This window comes from Halichondria panicea, chromosome 7, assembly GCF_963675165.1.
Source record: "Halichondria panicea chromosome 7, odHalPani1.1, whole genome shotgun sequence".
In the NCBI taxonomy this organism is placed as follows: Eukaryota; Metazoa; Porifera; class Demospongiae; order Suberitida; family Halichondriidae; genus Halichondria; species Halichondria panicea.
Genome location: NC_087383.1, coordinates 3,517,026 through 3,526,888, shown reverse-complemented (window position 1 = coordinate 3,526,888; position 9,863 = coordinate 3,517,026). Strand labels below are relative to the sequence as shown.

The following is a 9,863-nucleotide window of genomic DNA, read 5'->3' as shown; positions in this document are numbered from 1 at the left end:
ACCACATTATTTAAGTGATGGAGCTTTTTGTTGGCAAGATCGCCTAACCACAAGATAGGTACTGTTGAACACCTAATTTTGACCTATCATTCAGTTTGCTGCTAGCCTTATACATTTCCTTAAGTGCTGAACACATTCTCCCAGTACTTCACTTCATAGACTAACAGGAAAGCAAAGCGAAATGTTCCAACCATAAACCCAACCAAAGATCGTCTAACCACAAACTTGTCACCTAGTAAGTTACAGACAAAAATGAGCTCCAAAAGGCTATCCACTAATAATGCAGGCTCAATATACATGCTCTATGATAGACTTACCTCTCACCTACAAGTACAGCATGCAGACCTTCTCCTCAACTGAAGCCACAAGTGCGCAGCTGTGCAAGAAAAACAACACTAAAAGTGTCCATTTCTGCAGCTGGGTGCCGTAATGCCGTTGCAGTGAGTGAACACGAATACTCCGTAATCTACCCGTATACTACCTACGTTTCACATCCACGGAGTGTACAGTATCTATGGACTGATAGACAGTTTTGCCAGTCCCTCGCGGTACACGAGGGGCCAGTCTATGATAGTGCTACACGTCCACGTACGTACACCTAGTACCTTGCACTGAGGGAATACCAGCGAGTCGAGTCTATAGCTGGACAGTATGTTATCTACCAGGTGCTATCAGCTAGGACTACGTCTGTTTTCTCAGAGAGCATGGATATCCACAACCAGTGAGATGAGTGAGCTGTACAAGTCAGTTTCAGAGCAAAGTGTACCTTTAGAAGGGAAGATCAAAGGTGAGTCTAGATCTACTGTCGGATAAAATAATGTATTATCATGCATCGATCAGATATACCGTAATTGTTTTAATCAATATAGCACCAGTAAAAAATAACTAGAAACATTGTATATGGTACATGTAGTAGATATAGGCGTTATAAAAGAGGGGGTCCTAACCGAGACTGGTTCTATAATTATAGGACATTTTGTCTACGTTCCTGTGTTGTCTGTGTCTTTATTTTTCTTATTAACGAGTGCATTCATTACCAATTGCTTCATTTGCATGTAGGATCTTTGCCTGACTGGCTGAGTGGCAAGCTGATCAGAAATGGGCCAGGTCTATTAGAAATTGGAGACACTAAACTGAACCATTGGTTTGATGGAATGGCTTTACTGCACAGCTTCACAATAAAGTCAGGTATAATGCTACTCTCTTTGAACTGCATGACTGATCTAATTACCTTGTCAATTAACTTCTCCATCTTGTACACTCAGGAAAAGTAATGTACTCCAGTAAGTTCTTACGGAGTGATTACTACACCAATAACATGGCTGCCAAAAGAATGGTGATGAGTTCGATTGGGACCGCAGCAGTGCCAGACCCTTGCAAAACCATGTTCCAAAGGTTCACACTGAAATTGTAGCAAGTAAAATTGTCAGACGACGCTATAGAACGAAATGTTGTATTAATACATCACAAATGAAACAAAACTTACATGTATACTTTCCTCTCAGGGTTCAGTCTTATTTTACGTCTTTGACTGACCATACAAGTGGTATGAATGATAACTGCTTCATTAACGTGTACCCTGCTGGAGACAAGTTCGTTGCAGCCACAGAAAGTGATTTTATTCACGTCTTCTCCCCAGAAACACTTGACTCTCAGCAAAAGGTATGAGTGTGTAATTATTACGCCTGCCCCCCGTATCAATGATTATTTTGCGAGCAATAAATAAATAAGCAAAAATTTTGCCGTTTAACTTTGCGATTAAGGATTGTGATGTCATAAAAGTACATAATGTATATAAGTGTAGGTTCTTACGTTCTTGTTTTGGAAATCTATTCAAGTTTGCATGTATAAAACATTGCAGTACAGTAGAACCTCGATTATCCGGACACCTTCGTTCCAGAAGCAGGCCGGATAAGTGAATTTGCCGGATAATCGAATAGATAAACCACGCCTTGATCCACCCACTTTATTGATGAACAGCAGTGCCACATGTTGTCTGTGCATGCGCAAAAGAAAAGCAGGCATGTCTCCATGGTAACAGCTGCAACGCGCATGCGCATTTGAGGGACACGCCCATTTTCTGAATTATGTAATCTGATTAAAACGAAAACTGCCAAGCCGGATAATCGAGGTTCCGGATAATCGAGGGCCGGCCGGATAATCGAGGTTCTACTGTAATACGATAATTTCATTTTCAGATTCAGCTCTCTAAGCATGTAGCTGTTAATTCGGCCTCTGCTCATCCACACATTGATGATGATGGAACTGTGTACAACCTTGGGAGCTCTCCTTCTGGGTACACCATTATCAAGATACCTCCTACTGGAAAAGGTTTTTCTCTTTTTTCAGTGTATACATGTATTTAACTTACTGTAGGTGTTTTGTAGGTGAGCATCTGATGGATAAAGCCAGTATTTTGTGTACAGTAGAGCCCAAGAACAAGCTAAAGCCAGGATACAATCACAGGTGCATGTGGCTACTATAATTATAGTGTCGTAAAGTTTTGCTGGTTTCCCCCTAAATTTAGTTAGGTACGTACTTTAGTTACACTACGTTCTTTTCTACAGTTTTGGTGCTACAGAGAATTACTTCGTGTTTCTTGAGCAACCTGTCCATCTGGACATTCAGAAGGTTTTGACTAACAAACTTCTCAACAAGCAAACCCTAGGAGACGAACTGCTAGCTTGGGATGATACTGAAATGGTGAGATGATTTGTTTGCTCTCTAAGACTTAAATGAATGATCTATAGCGAGTAATTTTTGATAGTTTGAGGTATAATTTGCTATTGATTATTTTTAGCACTCACGTAGTTTTGGGATTTTAGCTGTTGAAATTCGCGAAATGTATGGAACCTGCTACATGCATGTACATGGGTTATGTATGATTGTATATTATGTATGTGTAAATTGTAGTGCTTAATAGAATTGTGACTTATTTTGATTGTTTCGTCCCTCAGATCAGATTTTACGTTGTGGAGAAGAGCAGTGGTAATGTGCTCCCAGGAAAGTTCTTTGCTCCTCCTGCTGTTATCCTGCATCACATTAATGCTTTTGAGGACAATGGTATACAGTATTATAACTTGTGCTCACTTAAGCATGCAGCTGCATACTATTAGCCTCAGGTACGCATGCGCAGCGAGTATATATATACGGTTTATAATGTGTGTCTGTGTCTGTACAGACAGCTATACGGTGGCTCGAGGATCAATGAAGTTCAAGAAAGAGCTTCTATAGTCATGTATGTTTTCTTGGATTTCAATCTTGGATTTGTAATGTTTTATTGTCGAGTTATTCCTAGTTTTGCTTACTTGGAATTGCAGCTTTTTCAGAAGAGTATATATAGTAAAATTTGTTCATAGAGTGTTGATACTCTACTTTAGTTAGTATAGTTAGTAGAACGCTAGCTGTTGGTAGCTGCAAGAGTGAGAAAAAAAGCTACACTGTTTGCAGCAGCCATTACTTTTAGACTTTGAACTGTATAGACATCCTTTTCAGCAACAATCATTGTTGATCATTTCTCACTCTTCGAGTTTCCCCGTGATTTTTCCTGTATGCAATTGTAAAAATGTACATCATGATAATTGTCTTTAGCTAGCTAGTAGCTTTATGTAGCTTTGACACAACCATGCACCAAAGCATCAGCACCTGTGGCGTTTTCAGAATGTATATTGTTTGAGCCCTTTCTCGGTATAGACAAATTGGTTAGCTAAGATGCTAGACAGGCTAGATCTAAAATAGAAACTGGTTCTCTTTCGCTATAATATTATATATATTATGTAATTGAACAATTCTACAAACTGTAGCTAAGTTATAGCAAGCATTCATGCTAATTGACTTCATAGTTGCTGTGCCAACTGTGATACAGGAAAAATCACGAGGAAACTCAAAGAGTGAGAAATGATCAACCACGATTGTTGCTGAAAAGGATGTCTACAGTTCAAAGTCTAAAAGTAATGGCTGCTGTCAAACAGTGCAGCTTTTTTTCTAAAGTGAGTAAAAAATGGGTGGGGCTCACATGAACAAGGCTAAATGCTAGAGTACAAAGTACAACTTGACAGCAGCAATTTATGGTTTAAATTGTAGTAAATATTACGTAATAAGGTATACCGTGCATGCACCAACATAATTATACAAATAGTGGTGTTTTGCAAGCTTGATAGCACCCTCCTCAAGTTGTTATTATTCTGACGTGCTGTTTGTATATAGGGCACATTGTGCTGGATGGATGTGCATACAGAGACTGGCGAGTGTACGACTCTTTCTATGTACAAAGTTTGAATGACCTGAGCTCAAACTTTCTTCTGGAAGAAATCAAAGTGGAGCCCAGACGCTACGTTCTTCCCATCGCTCACGAACTGCAGGTATAGCTGGCTAGTTTACAGTTACTATATATATATAAGGTTTGGTATTGGAGTGTTTTTAGGACCCTCTGCAGAGTATGTTAATTAACAAGATTGGGCACTGCATGTGTATCGAATTTTTATACTGGTTCATTATAATACATATATAATTATAGGCTAGCAGGGAAGTAATTAATGGCCAATGTCTAACACGTTTAGGAGCTGTTTCTTTCCTTTGTGCAGGATCCTACTAAGACTAACCTCGTAACTTTAGATTACACTGAAGCTACTGCCCAATTTCAAGAAGACGGCAGCATCATGTGTCATCATGGTACTATTTCAGAGAAAGGTATAAATCAGCACTGCATATGTAGCATCTGTACCTCAGTCAACATTATATAATATGCATGCAGCGTTTGAATTGCCACAAATCAATTACCGGAAGTGCAATGGGAGACCTTATCAGTTCGTGTACGGATTGAATCAGCTCTTCACGGTTAGTATACATCTATCTATACATGCACATGACATAATGCGTCTATTTTTAAATCACAATTCTGTGATGATCAAATTTTAGATATTTTCTTATTAAGAGTGTCGTCCAATTGTTCAATAGTTCAACAGTCATATCAGTCTGTATATAGTTGTAGAAAAAGGGGGTTCAAATTAATAATTATACACGTACTAATGAATCTACAATTCGGCAAATCTATTAATTCTTGTGTTATAATATTATTATGTGTTCCAGTTTTTCATATTTGAAGCATTAATCGCTTTAGGGATCATTCGTATACTTCAATGATTGACTCACTTGTAATGATAAAGATGACCAGTCACAATTAATGCATCTCTGTGTTGTCCTCATTTAGCCATAAATTATGGGGACCATGGAAATAGGCTTGGCATTGATATGACATGAAGTAAAATTCTTTACTATTATTTTGCTTCTTATTTTCTTTATCCTTATTCTTAACAACACTATAGTTCCCAAGTGCGTAACACTGCCGACTACGGTACTATATAGGAAGGGCCGTATCCTTCATAGTGGTTTCTCATAGCTTAGTTATACCCGAGGCCGTGCCACGGTCAGCGGGTATGGTATAGTTGTCTGGTTTGTTACCTGAGGCACGCATGGGTGGCCACAGTAGTCCGTTTGTTTGTTTGTGACGCATGAGTTTACTCACCTGGATTCCACAGCGCTGCATTTACAGCACGGATAGGATAGCCTTCACACAACAAGGTACATTAATAGTGGTAGATTTTAATGTTAAAGCTAAAAAGCGTTGGCTAGATAGCTATATATACACCTGGCCTTTGAGGTAGGTCCGACGTATTTACAGCTGAAGTGATCCCGTACCCAGGAACAATGGAACAGGGTCACTAATAAAAGTAGAAAGCTATAGAATTATGATTGTTGGCCTCTTTTACTTTCCCTGATCCTAGCCCCAGAACATACCACAGGAGCCATACATTATTTCTAAGACTCCAGGCTTAATTCTTTCATGTGATCCTATACAATGAATTATGTCTCATACATTACTAAAACTCCGTTCTTAGTTCTAAAAGTTTCAACATGCCTCTAGCTCCTGTTATACTTGCTGCTTATAGCTAGCATTTTACTTACTTTATTATTCATGTCCTAGTTGTAATGTAGCTGTGACTGTATAATTACATATTGTATAGGATCTCATTAAGACAGACCTGAAGACCAAGAAATGCCTAACATGGTCGGAGGATGGCTGCAGTATGTCTGAACCTGTCTTTGTTGGCAAGCCAGAGAGCTCTGGGGAAGATGACGGTAAACTCCTAGCTGTGACATTATTTTATACACTGTAGTGTCAGCCCGTATAGCAGTTATTTGGCTCGAAAGCCCTCAGAAGAAATGTTCGTGGTTGTAATATATTCGCAGTTCAATGCCAGGAAACCACACCCACCAAGAGTATTGCTTTGTATGTGAAATACCCCGGGCCAGCCGTGAGTGGGAGTTTCTCCCTCTTTTGAGCTGGATGCATGCATAGTGCGCTGTAGTCGCCACGCCTGAGACGCCAAATTAGAAACCGCCAATTCAATTCAAATGTCTCATTTAATTTTCCCATTATAATATTACATGGTACCGTATGTGTATGGTGGGTAATTTTCCCAATTAAATATACAATAATATTCGTACAGCTTAGGATAGTTGAACATACGTATTGCGGTAAAATAATTTAATTTCCGTATGACGCCCTATATACAATACGAAATATACGAACATTTCCACCATACGAAAATAACCCGCTTTATGGTATATGACCCAGGAAATGAGTATGCAAACTATAGGTCTATTTGCATGCGTTGATTTTGGCCCCAAAAGTAATAATGTGGTCAATTATGCTTGATTGCACGGTATGCCTAGCCTCGATTCCAGGCCGATTAAAATACGGCCTGGTATACCCATGCATGGTGACATGCGTTTAGTTTATTCTCCAGAATCTGGGGAATCTCCTCTTTTCTTTCCCTCATCTATTTTCTATCTATGTACATCAGTTTAGCTCTCTATTGCGTTGTTCCAGAAGGCTTTCACACTAGTCTGAAGCCAGAAGAGGCTCTCATCTACCTCTATGACGGTTGTATGGTCAGGATGCCTTACCTTGAATCTGTACAGGCTATGGGAAGTGTATGGTGCCTCAAACTGCTACTTGCGAAGACAACCTGGCTATAGGACCATCTTAGACGTAGATGAGAGCCTCTTCTGTCTTAAAACTATAGTGTTCAAGCCTTCTAGACCAACGCAATAGACGGCATAAGCCACAGCTTCACGGAACTCAGTCATGGAGATAAAGTATTACGGAACATATTCTTAGTAAACGAACTAATTTCCTGTATAATTTACTAAGGTTTTACGTTTGTAGTACAATTACCCATAATTATTCTGGGTAATTTAAAGCGGATGCGCACTATCACCCATGCAATAGGTACCAGGCCATATTTTAATGCGGCCTGGAATCGAGGCTACGGTATGCCATGCAGGAACTTCTATACAGTCATGTAAAATGCTAACTTTTAGCTGGTTTTGAAGCTTATCACCTCTAAAGCATTATTGTCTATATGATTACTATAGTGAGCATCAAACATAATTACAGTGGAACCTCCACCAATGGGAAACAGCCTGGCCGTTATATATATAAAGAGGTGGTCTTTGTTGAGAGGTTTTGATTGCGTTGATCACTTCGTAACAATAAAATCTCGTATTGACACGATATCATAATTATTGCCAGAACGCAATAATTCGATCGCAAAGGGTCAAATTTTCTGCTGATTTGGATATATCTACAACGGTTTTCCACCCGCTAGTACCGTAATACCTCTAATTAAGGTGACACTTTTTAATAATTACGAAGCCAGAGGTCGCTTCTTTTGGAGGTCAATGTTGCATATTTAGAGAGTCGCATCTAATTGGAAGTAGCTTGATCTGACTCAGTCTACTTGCCTCGATTTCTAGCTATAGGCCCTGATAAAATAATTGTGTTCTATATTCCCGATTCTTCTCATAAAGTATAAAGTGACAACACTTAGACAATCATGTAGCAAAGATTAGATAAGAACATTCAAATCTGATTCGCTAGAGACTCATGGTTGCTATGATCTAAAATGCTTAGACACTGTTTAGGAAGTTTCTACCTGATTTAGTGCTGATCACATGATCTCCAGCCAATCAGCTTATCTGAAAGCAGTCAGGTGACCATGGATTAAATAACTTAATCCACACTTAAGTGTGCTTTAAGTTGGTTAAGTGTGCTTTAAGTAGGTTTGTTAATGCACACTTTTTATCAAACAACCATAATACAAGCAGATTGAATCTGAATGTCATCATAATTATAATAATAATACAAGCAGATTGAATACGTACACAAGCAAAGCTGAAAAGTATTAGAAAGTTGAATGTTATCGTTTCGACTTGTTTCATGTGTAGTAAGTGTACCGAATTGCTGACTTGACCATAGCATCGCTTTTTCGTCTGGAGAAATAGACTCAGCTTGCTTCGAAGATGTACGTACCTGTACCTAAGCCAGATCCATATAATCGTTTCATCAAAGGTGCTTTGAATATCATAGCGTTCCAAAAGAGCAAACCAGATACTCATTGCCATATAGTTTGCGCACAAAGTTTCCCATCCAGTAAGCCAGATCAGCTGGAGGCATATCCAGTAGTGGGATCGGGACTGTTGGTCAGCAGGAGAAATAAGTCGAGAACATGCCCAGTCAGTCCAGATAGCTTTAGATAGTATCTCCTTCTCCTTTGCATCAGTTACTGGATCTACAAACCTACTAAAACTTGCTATTACGTCTAGCTAGCTAGCTAGCCACCAGCGCAGCAACTGATTTAAAATGTAGCTAGATCTAGCTGCCACGAGGCTAGAGCTCACGTGACAGCACTAAATCCTTTAGAACACACCTAGCCAAGTCACGTGTTTTAATCTGGTGCACTCGGATGGCCTCTCGGTTACGTAATGCTCTCGGCTGCGCCTCGAGCACCACGTTAACCTCGAGGCCATCCTCGGCACGCAGATTAAAACACTTAATCTTGGCTAGGTGTGTTCTAAATAATACTTAGAAGCCCTCAGGGCTATAGAACCCTCACTACGTTCGGGATACTACAACCAGCCCTTTGGGCTTCCATGTAGAAATTTCCTAAACTGTGTCTATAACTATTATGCGTGCATGTATGATATGAAAGTATGACAAGTTACGACAACATTATGTGGGCCAATAGCCGGTTATAATTATAGCAAATTGTTACAACATTAATTGTAGAAAAGATTTTTTTTATACCATGCATGCAAATATTCATAAATTTTGTGATGTTACACCTCTTATTAATTGCTTTGTTAATAGGATTGATATTGTCGGCTGTTCTCCGTGTGGATGAGAGTCAGCCACCGTTCCTGCTGGTGCTGGATGCCAGGACAATGGCAGAGATGGCAAGAGTAGAGTTTCCAGGCATTCAGTGGCACAAAGATGTCCACGGCATATTTGTACCTGCTTCAGCCCTGGAGTGAACCTCTAGCATTGAACAAAGCTGTAGATCTACTTTTTATAATTGTGGGGTACGTGTGTGCATGGTATTTGATATTAATTTTGTGCCTCTATAGGTTCTCTGCTCTAGGGCTCTGGATCTAGGGCATACAATTACCCAGCCTCCTTTTACAAAGGTTGAGCCGTTGAGGGAGCTAGGGCGTGGCCAGACGGGCTGTGTAGATCATGATAAACAAAGGAGTACAAAATTTAGGGTCACTGTGATATAGTATGAGACTACAATTGAACAAGCACCACAAAAATATTCGCTATATGAAAAGTTGCTAGGATTGGCCGGGGGAACACTAAAAGCGTATATAGAAACAAGAAATCCGACTAGACCGCCCTCTAAAAGTTAGGCGGCCTAATCACGAATCTATGTTATAGAGGGCGACTGATTCATGAGACAATGCTTCTGCACGGTTTCTGTCGCTGAATCTGTTGACAACTAAAGTATACAGTCTGCCCT

At 39.7% G+C, this 9,863-nt stretch overlaps 1 protein-coding gene across 2 annotated transcripts; it reads left to right on the top strand.

Moving 5' to 3' along the window:
• Positions 1 to 499: 499 nt before the first annotated feature.
• Positions 500 to 9,516, top strand: LOC135338737 (beta,beta-carotene 15,15'-dioxygenase-like). Of its 2 annotated transcripts, XM_064534816.1 has the most exons (14): positions 500 to 787; positions 1,060 to 1,188; positions 1,266 to 1,395; positions 1,506 to 1,662; positions 2,199 to 2,331; positions 2,388 to 2,466; positions 2,568 to 2,703; positions 2,958 to 3,063; positions 4,207 to 4,361; positions 4,584 to 4,689; positions 4,754 to 4,836; positions 6,024 to 6,138; positions 9,215 to 9,421; positions 9,472 to 9,516. In XM_064534816.1, exons 1-13 carry the CDS (start codon positions 652 to 654, stop codon positions 9,376 to 9,378), a joined length of 1,629 nt encoding a protein of 542 aa, XP_064390886.1. In that variant the 5' UTR covers positions 500 to 651; the 3' UTR covers positions 9,379 to 9,421; positions 9,472 to 9,516. The 2 variants fall into 2 exon arrangements, with proteins under 2 accessions (XP_064390886.1, XP_064390885.1); XM_064534815.1 differs by having other exon boundaries at positions 9,215 to 9,516.
• Positions 9,517 to 9,863: the final 347 nt, after the last annotated feature.

Coding starts and splice junctions, on each gene's coding strand:
- LOC135338737 (XM_064534816.1), top strand. CDS start 652: ATGTTATCTACCAGGTGCTATCAGCTAGGACTACGTCTGTTTTCTCAG. Junction 1,396..1,505: donor TGCAAAACCATGTTCCAAAG/GTTCACACTGAA, acceptor CTTTCCTCTCAG/GGTTCAGTCTTATTTTACGT. Junction 4,837..6,023: donor GATTGAATCAGCTCTTCACG/GTTAGTATACAT, acceptor CATATTGTATAG/GATCTCATTAAGACAGACCT.